Consider the following 20,253-nt stretch of genomic DNA (forward strand, 5'->3'; position numbering starts at 1 on the left):
AATTAATTTGTTACTGTACTGATGCATTAGTGTCATTTATATTTTACATTTTTCGTCTTTTTTTTTTTTTGTCATTTTCCCTTGCCTTCCTTCCTTTTTGTAAACTGAGCCAGCCTCGCGCATGCGCACGCACACACATATTTCCCATGAATCTGCACAACGCTACCGATTACTTGTGGTTTACTTCTGCAATAATCAGAACATGAAGAAACTCATATTTTTTAACTAAAAGACCCTCTTTCCCCAATAGTTTTGTTGTCGATAGTTGTACTGATAGTACATCAGATCCCAGCACGGTCTGTACGTAGTTAAAGACCTCCGTGAGCACGCTGCAGTCCAGAGAAAATCCTTCGTGTACACCGAGGGCTGGCAGGCGCTGTGACGTCAGCAACAGATGTCCCCAGAGGGCGACAGCTACTGGGTCACAAACCTGTCGCTGCTGTTGTAGTAACCCTCCAAGGACTGCACCTCTGCAAAACGACAATTTTACATAATAACGAAATCGGAAGTAAATGAGACGTAAACACGACGGAGACGTCCTAACCTGACTGGAAATAAATTTTTATCTATTTTATTACTTTTGTAGAAAAATACTTAGGCTTTAGCTGTTTGAGTAATGGAGGAAATTCATATTCTTTACTTAATATGAATTTCAAGCCATACAAGGATGCATATTAACAAGGTACACCTTGGCAGTCACGTGACAGGCGTACCGTGTTCAGGTGTTGGCTGTTCATCGTCGCCTGTTGGAGCCTTGTCTGTTGTCTTTCATCTTGTTGTCGTTATCCTGCGCCTGACGACGGCGACGTCCGGGGGACAGGGCCGACTTCAGGTAGTAATACTGACTGGCTGCACGGTCTAGTGCTTCTGTCAGACAGTGGTTACCCAACCGGAACTGACAGGTGCGCTTGCTGCAGTAAGGTGTAAGAAAAGAAGAACATACAGTTAGTTACAATAATGAAGAGAAACAGACTGTCTCACCCTGAGAAGAAGAACTTGTTTATTTACCAAATGACATTACGCTAGGAATCTGCATCAACATTTTCTGGATTTGAATATTTGTAGAATTATGGGGCTGACCTGGTTTCCATGGGCTGTGTGTTGATATCATCCAGCATTCGTCGCAGTTTTGTGACTTCTGTCATCTGATGGTTTAAGTCGTCAAGAAGCCTGCCACAGTCCAAGAACGAACTACTGTGAAGACTGAACAAGGTGGCCTTATCGTTTCATCAGTAAAATTTACACTTTAAATATGTGCGCACTGTATGTGAGATCGACGACAGCTTATGTTCACACCCCGGTGGGATCACAAGAACATGACTCATACCTATTGATGCCTGAGAAACGCAGGACAGTGAGAAAATGTTTCCTCTGGCCCAGAGTAAATATATTACTATGATACAGGTAATGGAGGTTGCAGGTAGCCAAACACATATACAAAGATGGTTTAGAAATGCAAATACACTGAGGAATGATACAAGTACTGAAACAGCAGGAACAAAAGTATTTCGGGAACAAGCAGTACAACATAAACAAGAGAGATTCATGTAAGTTATATCAATGACAAAGACCAACTTAATTAATCCTAGTGGGCAATTAAACTTAGGAAGTGTGGTCAGATACCAAAATAAACACAAGTGCTAGGTACCAGATAAAGATGAAGACAAGATCAGGATAAGTCTGCGGCGTTATTTGAATGAGGTACATTATGTGGGATGAAATTTAGACAAAACGAGAAGAAAATAGACTATATAACAAAAATGCTTATTTTTGTGTCTGGAAGAAGCGGTAAGGTCAGGTCAGGGAAAATGGAGCGTTGAGAATAAAGGTAAAGGGAAGTAACCGCAATATGTGCTTAGTTGAGTTAATGTGGGGTTATTCCCCTTTAGATATTTCTTTTCCACTAAGAAATCTGTACTTTTCCTACCTCTACCGTTCTGTAAGCCTATCAGGCCTATCTAGCTCCGTCTAGACTAATCTAGAACAGAGCGATTCGCTTTTGCGCCACTTTCAGCAAGAAATGGACTTTTGATGCCGGACAAACAGTGCTTTCGATCGGCGGGCAAAACTAGTTTCTGGAAGCAATTTGGCTTTGTGGTGAGTCCGTTCTGCGACTGACGTCATGATCTGAACCTTCCTTCGAGATAGCCATTCGCTCCACGCAGTGCGCACGCGCAAGAGTCAACGGGTCATTTCCGCCACGTTACGAGTGACGTCCGTGAAGGCAACGAGTATGTAAGCGAATGGTCGTCTTAGTGGAACATGTTACATTCAAGACACAAACTTTCCATTCTGGTCGTCTCACAGGAAATTACTCCGTTATAATCATGTACTGTCCTAACGAATGATCGTCTCAACGGAATATATCGTTAAATTTAAAAGATGTCCTAGCAAAGGAGCGAATGATCTTCTCACAACGGATTCGAGCTCATCACAGGGTGAGACGTTTGTTGTGGTGGACCTTTGCTCTGTTGTTGTATGATGTATAAAGTGAAGACTTGAACGTGTAAAATAAATAAAATGGCAAAGGTTGTAATGAAAGAAAACGTTTGGTATGCATGAAGTGACCAAAGCAATCTTCTGCCTGTCTGGTCACTCCCAGGTGCGCCTAATGATGACATCACGTGCGATTCTAGGTATGGTCGTGGAATCGTATCAATTAAGTGTGGTTTCAGAGCTAAAAACAAACTTTTCATGACAATGATGTCATAATCCGTCTTCGAAAGTGAATGGTTGAATGGAGATGACCAAAATGTGTATTTCGCGGTTGAGTAAGTAGAAGACGATTTTGCCCGAGAAGCTGTCTATCAATGGCACTCATGAGAAACATTGGAAACATCAGAGACAGCAGAGCGATGCACATCAGGCGGTGCCAGACAAAGGGAGGGCAAAAGTACGACAAAACTGGGGAGGCAATCGGTGTTTTGCAAAAGTGGAATTGGATTTCTTTCGCCGTGCGCCTGGCGCCTCATTTAGCTATGATTACCACATTTTATCGCCAGATGTCGGCAAGGCAGCTTTCATGTTATTGACTACTTTTCTCCTTTGTGTTTGCCCTCCATTTGTTACTTCTTCTCGCTTTCATTCTCTCTCTCTCTCTCTCTAGCTTTTTATCCCTGTGTCTCTCTCCTCCCTGTATGGCTTCTCAGAAATGCCGCGGACTTTACTTGAGGGGCAAAGTTCATTACTACTATAACTTCCTAAATTACAATTGCAAATTATCGCATCCCACGGATAGATGACTCTGTAACTCAGTTGTAGAGCAGATCATGCAAACCGAGTTAGTCCCTGCCACCAGGGAAACTGCCCACCAAAGTGGTGATTAGTCACCATACATTTCCCGCGGCTTGTCTTAAAAATAATCAAGAAGGAAATAACAAGTTGACATTAAGTGTCAAAGCGAAGAATAAGTTATGTTCATCTGATCTTTGCGTTTCAAATGAATGAAATAAGAAAAGATTTAGTTTGTTTTGTGAACCAAATATATGGGTTTGATGACTATTTACAAACAAGTACTGAAGTTGTGATGTTGGGTGTGGCATAGATTCACTTTACTACAGAGACAAATATTTATACTAGCATTGACATATGTATTTAATTTTCAGTGAGGACACCGTAAGCCGTTGTGTTTCTACTTCTATTTGTATATCGTGTGTCAGTATAAACATACTACGATGCCGCACTAATGTTACACTCACTTTTAGTACAAAAAGGTAAAATAACTAGTCCTGAAGCTGTAATTAAGATGATCATAACGATGACAAAGAGAATGATGATGAGAAGGAGATGGTGTAGATGTAAATCTGTCATAGCTGTACTTTCATGTGCTTTTATTTTTTTATTTCCTTCTTGAAATGGACTCTGGGTTAATGTAATCCTGTTCCGACATAATATTCGAGTTCCCACCTTTCTCTCTCTCTCTCCCTCCCTTCTTCCCAGAATTAATGTGGACTTTACCTCGGGGAGGAGGGGCAAGCCTCGTGATTACTATAACCTGCAAATTACAATTGTAGATTCCATAATCCCACGAGAGGACCATTCTATAATTCAGTTGAAGAGTAGACCTCCATGACAGACCCTGGCACCAAGGAAACCAAATGAAGGAAGTGGTGATGAATGTTTCTTGGTGACCGCAAGTCTGCTGTAGGAGACTCGGAACACAGGGCACACCAAGGTGACGTAAGGAGGGCGGGTAGGGTGACGTCAGCAAGACCCACTCGGGTCATTAATAGCAGAGCCGTGTTTGCTGTCAACCGTTTCGTTCTGGAACATTCTGCATAAAACTGGAACCTGACTTACCCAAAGCCTTCAAATGAAACAGAAGGAGGACCCAGGGGAGATGAAGACGTAGTCTTCGTCAAGGCAAGCGGGAAAAATTACAGACCTCAGTGAGTTGTGGGCCTTTCTGGAGTTGTGGAGTTGTAGGCCTTTCTGGAGTTGTGGAGTTGTGGGCCTTTCTGGAGTTGTGAGCCTTTCAGGAATACTCGGGGGCAAAGGACTAAAGAGTGGCAGTTGGTGGGTGAGAGGGGAGCGTGGATTGAAGACCTAGAATCTCGTGGGAACTCGCGGCCGACGAGAAGTTGTCGTGATAACCCTTCAAACTGCGACATAGATGTAGGCGATACATGTGAGCTGTGAACAGCGGCGGACACTTTGTAAGTGAAGAATCATGTAAGCGAGCACGAGATGACCACGTGTGTCTTTGCCCGAGGGTTGTACGAGTGAAAGGCTGTGTAAACGTTTGTATGTCCTTCCTGCACACTGTGACCTACCTTACATCTTTACTTTGTGATTTGAATTTTTTTTAAAGGAACATTCTCTTCGTGATGTAAGCGAAGAACACGAAAACGAAATTGAAAGTTTGGTAGAGGTGTCCTAGGTACTTGCTTAGATTTAATGTCCTTCGCTTCTCAGCCTGATGGGTTTGAGAAAAACTGATAATAGGAAAAGTACGTCTGATGGGTCTGGTATGACGAGAGCTGTCAACAGAAGATATACAAAGACAGAAGATCGAAGAAGAGGAGTGGTAGCTGTTGCAGTTGTAGCAGCCGTAGGAGGAGGTAAGAAGGAAGAAAGTAAGGTAGTCAGGTGGTAGTTGTGCTCAGGCTGGAGGCGGTACTAATAATGATGTAGGTGTAGGTGTAGGAGAAAAGGAAAGGAAAGATTTTTCACTGAAATAATTGATTTGTTGGCAGAAGCGTTCTGGAATGAACAGGTGCTGGGTGCAGACTACATCATTAGCCACCAGCAATCACTTTAAACGCTTCTACTAAAATAGTACCACCTGCCTGAGTCAAAGCCGCTACGAAGGAAATTACTGGCCATCATGACGTCATTCAGATACTCGATAGCGCATTGGTAGCCGTTGATCCCTAAATATTATCAGTTTAGTTGCCTAGTAGGACAGTCATACAACAGACAGCAGTGTACTGAACACCTGATTCTTCACTCAGGTCAAAGTGTAAGCCTTCACACTTGTGCGCACGTGCACCCGTTGAACTATGGGAATGCCACGTATGAAAAAAGAATTAGGCAGCAGCGCCGGGTAAGGGGTCTGAGCATAATGAATAGCTAAAGGACTATCATTTTCCCATAAAAGTGAAAGAAAGATGGCTTGGGGTGGTGGGAGTTTTCGCGGGGAGGAGGCGGAGGAAGGATCTGAGAACGAAAGCAACAGCGGTGTGACCGACTTCCAGAGTTTCTGACAAAGATTAATTCCAACACCACAATCTCATTCTCTCTTATCGGTGAAGACTTTTACAGAAAACAGTAGTTGGGAGGAAGGGGGGTGCACCTTTTCTTCTCTAAACCACCAGCAAAACAGATCGTGAAGTCAAATGGAGAAGTAACGATGTAATCAGTTTAAAATGCAATGATAGAGTGAAGAAAGCATGATGGTCGTGCGAATAGTGACCATGGAGAGACTCTGTTGATGAAGGAAGAAGGGTTGTAGCGACCAGTGGACTACTCACTCTCTCAGTTTGCTGCTCAAGTCTTCAGGAAGGTCAGCACTGCGCTTGCCTGGGCTGTAGCCGCTGCGCAGGAAGTCACGTGCCATCATGACGTCATCCAGATGCGCGAGAGCGCAGTGGTGGCTGTTGATCCCCAGCTCACATGACCGCTTCCTGATCGGTGAAAGTGGGGGGTGAGGGGAGGAGAAAATATCGGTTAATAAGTTGATCGCAGTCAGCACGTCCCTTCCCCCGAACATTGATAACGTTGGATAAATTATTGTCTAAGGAAGGAATTATTCTAGAAATAGCAACTAAAGAATTACCTTTTTAACGTTTACAACAATGTGTCATACAATTCGTAACAGTTTTTTTATCATTTCGTCATAATGTCCGTTGTCATCATTGCAGTTTCTGTCTTTGATATAAATACATGGCGGGTCACAACTGAGGTTTGTTAGCCTTCCTAGCTCTGAGGTAGACCGGATAGGACTGTCCTCATCTCTTGCTTTCCAATGTTCAAACTATCAGTGCCACTCAGGCGATCAAGATTAAGTAGTCATCGTCTTATATGTCTGCATCTAGCTCAAACGAATGTCGTAAGAGTCACACTTAACCCACCAACACCACAAACTAAAGTCAGGGGGGAGGGGTAGAAATTTCATTTTACTTAAATAATTTTAAGAAGCTTTTAGAGTTCAAAGATTAGAGCTCTGGTTTAGTTTAACTCTATTTCATACTTGCTACAACTTTCCTTTTATCCTGGATGAAGTGTTTCGTTTCCTACTTAGCCATTTTCGTTAACTCGTACTTCAGTATTTAATGAAATGTTGCGGTTAGAATGAAACGGCATGTTCACTGAAACGTTTTACTTCATTCTAACAAAGATGCTTCATTTCACACTAAAGGAAAATTTTCATTTCATATACGGAAACTACATTGATTAATTATACTCAAAGAAAATAGTACATTTGCTATTATCTGTACTTTTTAATTTTGTGAGTTTTATTTGATACTTACTGAAAGGTTTCCAGCCCGTCAGCCATGGTAGCGAGGTTTTCTTTCAGCCCGTCGACATCAACCGTGAAGCGCGACTCTCTCTTCAGACGAGGGCTGGAAAGAAAATCACGATTTAGTATTTTGTCATCGAGTCCACCTGCAAGGTACTAAGATACTTTGAAGGACAGTCTTTGACAAAGTGGCATGCTGGGCAACCTGGCCAAACAAGACCAGCATTCGCTCGTGATTGCTGAAATAAAAGATTTCTTGTGTCCTTGTGTGATGACCGTGTCTAGTACCAAGCCATTGACTGTGTCCTCTGTACGAGATCCCAGGATCGAACCTCCTCAGTCACGTGCTCTCAAATGCCTGAATTCTCCTCTCAGTTTCTGCGAGCAAAGTCCACGTTACTGGCATTCATTTCATATTCATCCTTCTCTATGAGAATGTGATGGCTGAAGTAAGTGTATCTGTCCTCCTCCCTGGTCTGATGACGGCTCCAACCTCTTCCCTACTAAGGAGTCCACCATGCTGTCTTGCCTTCTGTACCAGAGTTCATGACCCTCGATCGTCAGCTGCTGTCTCCTAAAATACTGGCAAACGGTGGACAGTTGGTCCTACCGGGTACTTTTTGACGAGTAAAGTCTTCACCCGCTTGTGGGTCTCAGATTTTTTGTAGGTTTTACTCCCTGACCCTTTATCTTTCCTAAGATTGTTCACAAGGCATGGAGCCATTTTTCCCTTGCGAGGGTGTGGAATGATAACATCCCTGAGCGAGATGTGTCGTCTGCTCCCCAGTGGCTAACAAAAAAGATTGTATTGCCCCCTGGTACAGAAAGGTGAGAGGGGAAGCGACAAGATAACCAAGAGGTTTTTCAAACTAACCAGTCAAACGTTTGAAAAGTAATAGACAAAGAAAACGACTCTTCTATTTATGTGATTAAAAAATATCCCAGACACTTAGAAATAGAATTTAAAAAATTGAGTTAGGAAAAAGAAGAGGAAGCATGAGAAGAAAAATTTTTTTTTAACCCAACGAATTTTTTTAATGGAGAAGTTCTGCTGATCCTTGATAGCAAAAAGTTTTGCCAGGACACAGTTGATAACAGACAGAATGCGACGAGCGACACATTAGATGTTTTCACAGTTAGGTTGTTCAGGGTGTAAACATCAATTAATTCAAGCCAAGAACTAGTTACCCAGGAGAATATTAAACACGGTCTAAAGGCGTTAATGCCACTCATCTCTTCTCTCCTTTGAAGTGATTCTACCTCAGCTTTTAGTTCGCTGTTAATCTCATTGTAAACTTTAATACACTTGGTGATAGAACCAGGCAGTTAAAGTAGCCATGGCAACATGATCCTTACCTGGATTTTAAGGACAACTCCCACCACTGCCGACAAGTAGGTGGTTGCTAGCATGAGGAGGAGAGTAAATAAACCCAACATTGTCGTGTCTGGCTCGCCTTTCTTCAACTGGATCCTTTGAATGAGAGCAGCTGTAAGCTTGTTTGTTCTTCCTTTGTTCAACGGTTGAGCACTGAAACATACAAACAATGTGAAATGTTGAATGTGTGAGCATGGCTAAGAGAAAGTGAAGCAATAAGTTGAACAGCATGTGCTGGAGTTGATAGTAAAGAAATGAGGTCGATTCCCATGTTTTCTCATTCCTGATTTTCATTTAAAAAGTATAAACAATTATTATTAAAAAGGTTCAACAGTCATGTTCAGGATTTCAGTCAGCGATTTCAGGATTTCAGTCAGTCCACAGCAGCTCTAGCGACTATAAGAGTCCTGCACCCAGGATCCGAGACGCCAAAACAGAGACGGCAACAAAAAGGATGGGAGTGGTTCAGCGGGCTAGTGCAGACCGATGTTTGTAGATTGCGGGGTGGAGTCGAGGCGTCCAGCACTGCCCATGCAGCATCTGCTGGAGTCGTGACCGGAATGCGGTTGTGGCAGTTAAGTCACGTGGCAGACTCATTTCGTGAGTAGCTTTTAGTCTAACGCATCTCCCGCTGCTGGTTTACCGTATTACTTCTACAAAAACCTGGTCAGCAGCCAGCTACCGCTCAGCCTCCACAAATCCTGTCTAATCTGTGGTATTTATCACACCAGTAGGGTCGGCCATTCTGTGAGCATCCTCTCGTTATTTGCACCACGTGTTAAGGTCCTGTCTGTAGTCCCATGAGCAGGGAGCTGACCCCAGGATGACCAGGGCTTACAGAAAATCTCTCTGATGAACACAGAACCACTAAGGAACATTCTCTGTTCTACGACACATAAAATTATAATCATTGTAATGCGGTAATAGCTTAAAAGCATTACCAAGATGATGTTACAAGTAATGAAAGTTTCTAAAAGCCACGTCACTGTACGTCACTGACAGAAGTGCCAATACCTGATTTAACAGTTAAAACAAGAAAGTAACATTATCATATGAGTTGCAACATGTTTTTGAGTACATCGCTCAGAAAAGAATGATTATATCTGTAAAAGTCGGCCTTCAACTGTTGCTATCTTTATTATCTTTAAAGTTTATGAGTAGTCAAAATAATGGATGGGATCGTGGAAGTAAGCAGCAGACATTTGTTCTTCACCTGAGAAAATCATGTTTTATTTTCCATTTCTTACGCTTTTTATATAGTGATCAAAATGTTTTATTTGAGTAGTTTGACAGTTGATAAAAATTCCTGTCTATATCTGTGATTGTATCCCACATAAAGATTAAAGTCTTAAAATTAATTTAGGTTAAAGTGTAATATATTTTACCTGCCCCTTCCCTTCTCCATCATTTCAATTAATAAAGCACGGGTATATCTCGGATTACAACGGGGCAACGAAATTTTAGCGGAATAAAACTACAAAGCTTTATTTACGCCCGAAAATTGCAGTTTTTCCCTTTTTTTTTCCACCCTTCTTTTTCTTTTTCCCTTCTGTCTGGGTTCAAGCAATAGTCGTAGTATGTCTGTGAGTCTATCCCCTACCACAGCAAGAGATACTGTCACTAACAATGAGAAACATTATTTAGTTTCCCGAAAAAAATCAAACTGTCTGAGTTTGAGAATGTATTCGTGTAGTTTAAGTGTGTCGTACACTTGGCAAGCAGGTTTTCTCATCTTTATATTCTCTGTGACTTTCTTTCTTTCTTTCTTTTTTTCTTTCTTTCTTTCTTTCTTTCTTTCTTTCTTTCTTTCTTTCTTTCTTTCTTTCTTTCTTTCTTTCTTTCTTTCTTTCTTTTCTTTCTTTCTTTCTTTCTCTATCTCAATTTCTGTCTTTATCGCTTTGTCTCTTTTCTCGAGTGTCCGCTATTTTCTGTTGTTTTCATTTATAGCCCTCCTTTTCTCTCTTTTCTCTTTCGCTAACTTTTTCTCTCTCCCTTTTTCTTGTTTCCTCTCTTTTGATGTAAATGTGCGTGTGTGTGTGTGTGTGTGTGAGAGACGTGCGCGCTTGTGTGCGTGTGACGTGCTCGGCGTCCACAGCCCACCCACCCACTGGACTCCGCGAGCTGTGGGCTGTGTCTAACCACGCATCACGTGGCGGGGCCGCCTCGCGGGCCAAATTGAAGAAATGGTCCATTTTGAGCCGCTTATCGCCGCTATTTGCCGCTAATCTGCTGGAGTAAACTGATTGCATGGGTCCCTCGGCGATCTAGTCCTTGCCGCGCGTCTGCCGCCTGTCCGCGCGAGAAGGGTCGGGTGTGTGTGTGTGGTGGGGGGGGAGGCGGCCATCAACGACCCTGATTGAAATCTGTTAGGCATGCACGCGCCAAAATCAAAGGGTGCAACGATATAGCAAAATGTTAAACCACGAGTTGTTGTTTTTTTGTTTGTTTTTTTTGTTTTGTTTGTTTGTTTGTTTGCTTGTTTGTTTGTTTGTTTTTTTTTGTGTAAAGCCAGCCCCCTACCTCACACTCAATTACTCTTTTAGACTGAAGGTGACACCAAGTGTGTCATGTCATTGTCCTTTCTCTCGATAGTAATTGTTGTAGTAGTAACAGACGTGGTCATCGTAACAGTCGTTAATAAATAGTATCTGTTTACCAGCAGCAAATAATAAATAAAGTGTTACAAGTCTACAAGGCGGCCCTGATAAACAAGCAGATTAGCGACTTTTTCCAGACAATAGTGGGATTAGTCCAGACATGACCCCCGCGCCCTCCTTGAAAGCATCATGCACGAGACGTGGGATGATCAATCCATCATCGCAGTCGGCGACGACCTGCGCGGTGCATCGATCTACCCAGTGGCAGCAGCAGGGACTGGGAGAAGTAATGTGCAAAGAGCATATTATGGGATGGAGGTGTTCGAAGAAAAGCGAGATTAGCAACGCGTGACGACGAGGCTGACATCACCATCGATGGAGGGAAGAAACTGGAAGTAATGATATATTCCTGTACCCTGGGATTATTCCTCCACATCGACAACAGAGGTTAGGGGTCAGGTGAATAAAGGGAATTTTAATTTTACACACGTTTAGTCTTTACATCTAGTAAAATTATCAGTTCACACAATTTTACATATTTTAAATTGTTTTAAATAAGATAAAACTTTTTAAACCAAACTTTAATCCCGTCAGCACAATTTTTTTAAATGCAACTCGTCTAAACGGCATTACTTTGACTTTTAGAAAAAAAAGTTTCGAAGTTTACTTCTTTACAACAGTTGTGAGTTTGAGAAAGTTTTTGAGACTAGACAAACAACAGCAGCGATGACCAGACTTAATATTTGTATTAATGAGATGCAATATCAGCTTCCTGACCAGAATAAAACTTTACAAAACTTCTGCATCGCTTTGAATTATACTTGCATTGACCTCAGGGGAGGAATCGTCTCCAATATTTTAGTTCACAGAAAATCCCTCATTTCACGGAGACAGAGAAAGACGAGGAACGAGTACAGTGTACCCGGTACACACTTAGCAAATGAAGCCAAGTCAGCGATGTGTGAAGCTGTTCATGTTCACGAAATTAAATCCTGTTTAGGTAATTAGTACAGATGTGTTTTCCCCCAAAGCAATCGACTTCACTCCACAGTTCTTTGTGTCTCGGATCAAAGAAATTTCATCACACTTAGAAATGCATTTTCTGAGCCGGAACAAGGCACGATGGTAATTAAGCCTTGCCCACAGAAAGAAAAGACTCCTGAAAGAGGAGATGGCATTCAAGGGAAGTGATCAAGCATGCATCTTTGTTTCTTTGTCCGGCGCTACATTGTGAAGGTAGTTTAATCTACCGAAGTGCACCAATCATTTTAGAGATGGAAGAAAATGTGGCCAAGATGGGATTTTTTTTAAACTTAATTTACTGGAGGTGGACCATTTCACTAGCTTTTCTGGGGATGCCTAGATAAATGCCACGACCTTCTTGGAGATGGACCTTCAAACTAATGGAAAATGTCTCCTGGAGGCAGGCTACTTTGGACTAGGTCACCATCGGGTCCTTGGTGGTCCTGCTAAATGCCACGCCCTTGTTCATTCACCTCCTGTGAAAGTGATGGAATGTGTCTCACTGCAAGATCACCTGGGTACCCCCGATGTGTCCGGGTTATTAAATGGGCTTCTGTGCAAATTTCATGATTAAAAGCGTGCTTTTGGAAAGGAAAGAAAAAAAAACACATATATGAACTTCTTTTGTAAGACATGCGAATAATGAAAAAGGTAACAAAAACAAGAAAAGAATGAAAAAAAAATAGAAAGCATTAATAAATGAACAAAGTGAGCAAACAAACTACACTCTTCTCTTTCTGTGTAATTATCAAGAGTTTGACAGTTGTTCCTCTCCGGAAATGTTAACCTGGCAATTTTCGCAACCATGTTTAGATTCAACATTCTCTGAATTTTTATGGAGAAAATACACAACTTGTAAGCTACCCGTAATTTCCGGTTATGATTTTTCAAATAAACATCACGTGCATCGGGTGCTGTGCATGCAGGCGGAACCCGCATTGCTGTGGATGTTAATGTAATCATTGACTCGACAATGTTACCGCCAACAATATCAACATGCACGTGCACTCAGTGGCAGCCAGAAATGTTTAGTGGAGCAATTCTCACACACCCTCCAACGCTACATCAACATCACGGTTTGCACCGGATCTTAGCATTATGACGAGCATTCAAAACATGGGACCGTTCGGACAATGAGGGAGCTGAATGATATGTTTAGTTGTATTCATCTATGACTGGTTGGCTGGCTTTATATTGTAACTTCATTCCTTCTGCTGGTGTGGAGAAACAGCCTCAAACTGTCGGGCTCATGAAGATAATCTTGGTTATGACCGGCACACGTTGCCATACATGAGCCAAAGGTCACAACCCTGACTTGCCATCCTCGCTCACTTGGTAACTGTCTTCTGGAAACTTCAAGACAATCTCTGTTCTTCGAGTGGAGGGGAGAAAGAAGTGTGGATGGGCTGGCGGGACGTGTAACCTGTATAATTGTTTCCTTCCATGACGTCACGGCTTCAAAAAGCACGACTTGCACGCGCAGGTAGGAATAAAAGAAAAAGAAACGTTCGCTGCGGTTTGAGAACCTCGGCAGCTGCTGGATTCGCCAAGCATCCCACTCCTCCACGCAGCCGTAACACTACCCCATCAACGGATTTAACTGATCTTGTAACAAACAAAACCAAGTTATCGGAAACAAAAAAAAAACCCGAGAATCGCTCTTGAAATTCCGATCCTCAAAGTTACGCGTGTCACGTTCTTCAGTCTTCCAGAATGCAATTTGTTATTACATATATTTTTCTTTGTTTCTTTCGAATTTTTTCTTTTCTTTTTTCTTCTCTTCCTTCACTTTTGTTTCACTTTTTTTCTTCTTCCCAAGAGTTCATATCCGGTCCTCCCTCGTTTGACTCCTGAGAGGTAACTCCCTAAGTTCGTTGCCGGAAGCTGGTTGGAGTGAAGTGCCCCTGGACACGACGCGCGGTGTGGTTCACGGGGCCGCTGGTGCTGGGGGAGGACCTCCCCGTCTTTGACTTGTGTCCCAAACGGAAATTAAGTTTGTCAGACCGGTTTGTGGAGGAGAAACTTTCTGCTTACGTCACGAGTACCGCTGCTCTGCGATCTGGAAACTTCGAGACAGTTTTCTAAGAGTGGAGAAGTTTTTCAAAAATAACGAAGACAAGGGAAAACGTTTATACAAATGACCGAACTATAACTGAATGGGTGCTTGATGACAGTGCAAGGGCACATACATGTTGTTCAATGATTTGGTTTGTTTGTTTGTGCATGTGTGCGCGTGTGAGTGAACTGAAAACCTACCTCAGTCTCCTACACTCGGTCTAAAGTTCTAAATACTGGACTGACGCAAAGATTAACTTGTTTCAGAAGAAAGATAATTCAGAATTAGTTATTAACATCATTAATTACTTATTTTTAAAATCTAAAGCCACAAAACTAGGAAGCGAAGTTCTATCATGCAATGTTTCATTAATATTTGAATGGTTTCTACACTTTTTTAACTAGAGCAAACGCTTATACTTCTTTCTATCTTGTAAATAATTCAGTCTGTCTTCAGTTAGGTAAGTTGTACTGAAATTTTTAAAAACTTTTTTCAAGTGCCTTTCTATGCTGTTTACATTCAAAGTCAAACCACTTACTTTCTTCTCATAGCAGCATCAAAGCACCTATTAACCTTTGTTGACTCCAAGTTACTGATGAAAATCCACAGTTTTTCAAATTCCAACTATTCCCTCTTCTATTACTATCGTTATGTAGGTTGACAGGAGTCCAGTGCTCACTGACAGGTGTAATCTGGACCAAGCATGTTAGTCACTTTTTTCGATTTCTTACCAGTTTTCCGATGCTGTCAAAATAAACTTCCCGCTCCTATGACCTGAAACAGGATCGTTCTTTCCTAACTTGTGTGTTGGCTGATGTTGAACGCTGCCTTTGAATGGTATGACTAGGACGACTAGAAGACCAGATGTCAGGTGTGTACAGGTGTGTTCTTGGTGACGCCGCTGGTCGCTGCTGAGTCACCTGGACTCAGTGATGTAGTTTTATTTTTTCAAGAGAGGACGGAAAGTTCTTGCCTTGAAAAGCTTTCAGTAACAGCTGGCACAGCAGCGGGGGATTTCTGTGGTTTATGATCGCTCCTAACTTTTTTTCGTGTGTTTTTTTTTTTTTGTTTTGGGAAAAATGTTAAGCCATGTGATAATTTTGAGAAATGCCTGAGTTATAGATGAATTAAACCTCTTTAAAGAAAACAGTTAATGGAATTATTACATTAGGAAACTCTGTCGTGTCAGCAAAAATAAAATCATACTGTTCTATCTCATACGCGTGTGAACACCTACACACATGTGCACGTGCACACGTACAAAGAGAGAAAGAGAGACGGGAGATAAAATTGAGAGAATTCAACCCACTGTGAGAGTTGTGACCAACACCAAATGCAGAGAGTATGTGTGAATGTGTAATACAAGCATTACATCATTGCCCTATGCCTGCAAGGTGAGCTCTGTGTCCTGCTCTTTTCGTCAAATGCTGAGCCATATTGTATGTAAAACTCACCAGTTGAGTACAGACGAATATAGACTCTGAGCACCCCGAAATGAGAGAAACAACTTCCTTGTAATCCTGTAGATTTAAACTTCACACAGTTGAGTAAAGCCGTGAGCAAGTGGTTGAACACAGCTACTGTGATATATATATATATGTATAATTTTACTGACCTCGATTGACATCTAAAGTCAGTGTTACACTCTGCAAGTCATCAAAAGCATTCTCATAATCTGTAAAATTTGTTCACAGTCAGTAAAGTTTGACTCTATTACTCCTTTTTTCACTCGCTCTCTCATTCACTTTCTCTTTCTCTCTCCACCTCGCTGTAAGCTTCTCCACAGTTTAACACTCTAAGAGTTGACAGTTTCCAACCAGGCCCCATCAAACCCAAGAAAGACGCGCTATCGGGACTTGTGATGATGATGCGCTAGGTCTCCATTTTGTGAGGTCCTCAGGTCACTGGCGTACGTGGATGACATCCTGCTGATGACCATCCTGACAATCCTGCTGCGCGCAGGGCAACATGGTGTGTTTGCGCCTCATCAAAGGGCCGGCAGTGCAGAAGTTTGATCCGATAATACCTCACACAAGTTGTTTGCGGAGAGAAGCCGCGGTGTTTATAATCACCTTTCCAGACCGCTTGGCTGCCAGCGTGTTGGATTAGGGCATTAGTGGCGGCCATGCTGGCGGCTGCGCAGTAGCGTGCGCCGTGGACAAATCAAAGCGGAACGCATTGCCAGAGACGCATGCAAGAAGGTGGGCAGATACACGGGGGTGGTGGAAGGGAATTCCTTCTCTGGGATGCTGATGGAGAGGAGCTGTTTGACGCAAACTTGCAGAGCGCAGTTGGATTCTCGACACCACGAATCGTTGTGGCCGCACGTCCGCTAATCGCATACAGGCGCGCGGACAGGCACTCCAGCACGTGCCAGCGCGCTCACCGTCAAACTGTCCACTTGACGGTGTGTCCAACCTGATTTGTAACCATAGTTTCATGGTGGTGGGACGGGGCAGGGAGGAGAATGGGTTGAGATGACGAGGGCCAAGTGTATTTCGTTGACATACACACACACACCCACACAGGCACACCAACCCACACACACCCTCACACCCACCCACACACACTCACCCACACACCCACCCACACACACTCACATCCCATCACACGACGGAATCGTAAAACTACAGAGAAGACAGTTTTGCAGTGTCTCGAACACCAGGCAAAGGCGATGACGGGTGGAAGCAAACGACACCTGATCGGGGTGTGGGTACGCCGGGAAAGGGTGGGGACACGCGGGAAGGAAGGATGTGTACTTAACGGGTAACGCTTCCAGCTTTTTATTTACATTCCACGTGACAGCCGGGACTGGAGTTTATGTCTGTTTTGTAAGCCACTACCAGGCCGGTCGATTAGCCTGTTCTGCTTAACTACTTTTATGTGACTTTTCGAATTCTTTCCTTGCTTTTATTATTTCATTTGTCAAACTCTGCCATTACTGATTTACAGATGGATAATGGCTTCTTGAAGCTATACTAGCGCCACCTGGAAATCTTTCCATAGCGATTACATCTTCATCTCTTCGGTGTTACAATACTTTGCTACTTTGGTGGTTTCCATGTGTGTCTGTGTGTGATGTCATCAACAAAGTCAAGTCTTATAAATATTTCAGGTAACATCTTATATGGCACGCCAACAGTCACGTGATCTTATTCGAATCACCAAGTCTGTAGCATCCTTCGGAAACTTTTTCATCAGTTCTGTTATTCTCACTCTGCTCTATCAGTGAGAGTCTCATCATTTTTCTTTCATCTATTGGTTCCACAGACTCTCCCTAGGGAACAGCAACAGTCTTGTTTCTCTTGTTAATATCTATTCCAAGATCACCCAACCAAATCTTACCTGTAATTGTCCTTTGCGGATAATAAAGTTGTATTGTGTACGTGTGTGTGGGTGAGTGGGCTAAGTGGGGGTGTAGGAGAGTAGACGGTTTGTTTACATGTTTACAAAGTTTCATGACAACTGCTCAGTGTATGTCAGTCCTTGATACACAAGACCTACACGAGCTTCAGACATGAAAGAATTTCCAAGAACTGAGCGAAGTAGCAAACACCAAAACAGAAAAAAAGATGAATAGCTTCTAACTCAGATCTTAAAAGAATTCCTCCCACGTGATATTATTCGGTGTCAAGACTTGGTGATGAAATAATGCGATGCAAATCTTCCCTCCCCACAAACACACCGCCATGTTTAATACGAATAACATTTATTGCATTTTTCTGCAATTTCAATGGCAATTACCGGAAGTACATAAAATGCGGCGATATGGAGCAGCTGTCCTGTCCTTCAGTCGTTCGGTCAAAGACTGGCTGCCAACGGCCCTTTACATGCGGAGTTATTGTCTCATCAGCAGACGACAAACGATCGCCTTACCCGCCACCGGAACACGACTGTGGCTGCGCGCATGCTCCGTTTGTTGCTTAGGCGTCAAGCAGACACTGATTACTTCCTGGAATGTCCTGCTTTGCCGAGCTTGCCTTTCCCACAAACGGACTCGCTGGACGGGCATGTGACGTTGTCACGACATGACGTAACGCTTTTCTAACGTTTGTAACAGCCGCAACAACGGAGGTTGGGTGAAACATGTCCGACTTGCTTCCCCGTAATGAGGTCACCTGTTTCTTTTCTTTTCAATCCTAATCTCCAAGATAACACTGGAATGTGAACCCACGAACGTGTATTACTGGACTAGTGACGATTTTTTTCTAGTTAATTACCAAAACGAGGCAGGTGTGTACAAAGCTTCCAGTTTAGTCACATTCTTTGTTTAGGCTCGCCGAGACTAACAACGGATCACTTCGCAAGAGGCTAAGCGTTGGTCTTGGCAAAATACACAAGCAATCCACCTAAACACATAAACACATCCATCGTTAACCGTTAGTTACCGCTCTACTCGTTTCATATCAAAGAAAAAACTTGTAAAAATGTGACTATAATAATTTTCGACAGAAATTCTGTAATCCGCTTTATTAGAATTTTTTTCTACCGGTCTTATCTTCTTGATTGTAATATGGGGTTATAAAGCACTCTCTCTCTCTCTTTCTCTTGATTGCTCTCCCCTTGTTCTTCTACCACCATTGACTCTTTCCGTCTTCCATATATGTCTCTCTTCTCTGCCACAAGTGAGCAAACATTACAAGGCCAACATTTCCGCGATGTTTGCTCACTTGATGTGATTGAGTACAGCATAGCTGCACGCGCCTTACATTGTAAATATTTGCTCACTTGTTGTCTGAGCTTCTCCGCACCTTCCGCCCTTCAAGCTGCATGGTTGTCCTCCACCCACGCCCACTCCTCCACCCCCCCTTACCAACACTCGCCCCGCCCTCTCCTCACGTGTAAACATCCCGCCCTAATCTCTATCTCTCCCCAAAAAGCTTTTTTCTCATCTGCTTCATTAGACTTTACAGCTGTTGTCTGATCGAATTAATGAAAGTGTCAACAGCCATGCGACCAGCCGCTCCACTCCTGACTTTTGAAGACGTTGGAAACTTTTTTCTTTTGCTTTTCCTGTTTGAAGACTACTTAGTGCTGACCTACGTGCGTGAGTGCGCATGCGCGAGTGCATGTAGATGTGTACGTGTGTGCGTGTGTGTGTATATATATATATGCGTGTGGGCATGTCCTGGAAAGTGTGATGGATGTGGTTACGCACGCGCCCAACGAGGTAGAAGCACATGCTGATGGTTTCATAACGCGTGACGTATTTCCGGCCGCCAGGTAACACGATTGTGCGCATGGCGTGGACGACCTTCATGCGGCTCCCACAGATTCTGCAGCTGATCATCCGGGCATTTCTGAACACCATTTTCTTTAAAAAAAAAAAAAACCGAAGACCCTCCGAAAAACAAGTTGAAATGTCAGAACGTCAGCCACCACGACGGGAGGACTGATGGATCGTAGTCGTCGCTCCTCGCGCGATGGGGGAGACGGGAAGGAGTTTAAAAAAAAAAAAAACAAGAAAATTGGCAAGGGAGAATGTGAGATGGTAAGGGCGAGAAAACAGCGGAGAGCACAGATGATTACAAAACAGTATGACTATGAAAAAAATAAATATGGAAAACAATAAAACATACTTCATTTGATGGTAGAGGGTTAGATTACAAAAAAAGGACTAACTAGATAACGGATTAATTAAATAATTAAAACATCTTCGAAAAGAAGATTTTACATATAAAAAGATAAAGAAATGTTCGAGGTGAGGCTAACTCATCAACATGAAAAAGAACATTGTCATTAGAAATAAAGGAGGCAACACTAAGAATACAACATCTTCCTAATCTTGTGTGGTAAGGAAAGAGAGAAAGCAGACATTCTGACATTGCAATCACGATACATAACCGATAAAGTGTATTAAAAGAGAGACATGACAGTCTTAGTTATTTTTAACAAGTATAACAAAACACAAAGCGAAGACAGAGAGGGAGTGTGGGTGTGGAAAGCTAGAGGTGTGGGGTGGCGGTTGTTGACGACCGTGACCACGACTGAACAAACACAACAAACAAACATGCAGTATCCAGGAGCACAGTCCACCTTTGTTGCACCAGGCACAAACACACCAGAAAAGAAAGACTTGTATTCACGCCGGCCACCCGTATATCCTACCCCTGCTGAGCGGAAAACCGATTTCTTTCCACGCGCCGCTCGTGATCACGTGCAGACACAGAATAGTTTCACCGCAACTCATCCGTAGCGGCCACAAACAACAGGCAGGCAGTGAGAGAAAAACTATAGACAG

The 20,253-nt window shown here is 42.8% G+C and overlaps 1 protein-coding gene across 1 annotated transcript in view; it reads right to left on the reverse strand.

Annotated features, from left to right (window-relative positions):
- Positions 1–162: 162 nt before the first annotated feature.
- LOC112559928 overlaps positions 163–20,253 on the reverse strand; it is a 36,233-nt gene continuing 16,142 nt past the window's right edge. Inside the window, exons 2-7 of the mRNA XM_025231426.1 lie at positions 8,318–8,489; positions 6,972–7,064; positions 5,973–6,125; positions 1,081–1,170; positions 714–911; positions 163–470 (exon numbers count right to left, since the gene is read on the reverse strand). Of these exons, the coding sequence (XP_025087211.1) occupies positions 734–911; positions 1,081–1,170; positions 5,973–6,125; positions 6,972–6,997 (447 nt within the window). The 5' untranslated portion in view covers positions 6,998–7,064; positions 8,318–8,489 and the 3' untranslated portion in view covers positions 163–470; positions 714–733. The remainder of the gene's footprint in view (positions 471–713; positions 912–1,080; positions 1,171–5,972; positions 6,126–6,971; positions 7,065–8,317; positions 8,490–20,253) is intronic.

The sequence above is a fragment of the Pomacea canaliculata genome, linkage group LG3 (assembly GCF_003073045.1).
Source record: "Pomacea canaliculata isolate SZHN2017 linkage group LG3, ASM307304v1, whole genome shotgun sequence".
Taxonomy (NCBI): Eukaryota; Metazoa; Mollusca; class Gastropoda; order Architaenioglossa; family Ampullariidae; genus Pomacea; species Pomacea canaliculata.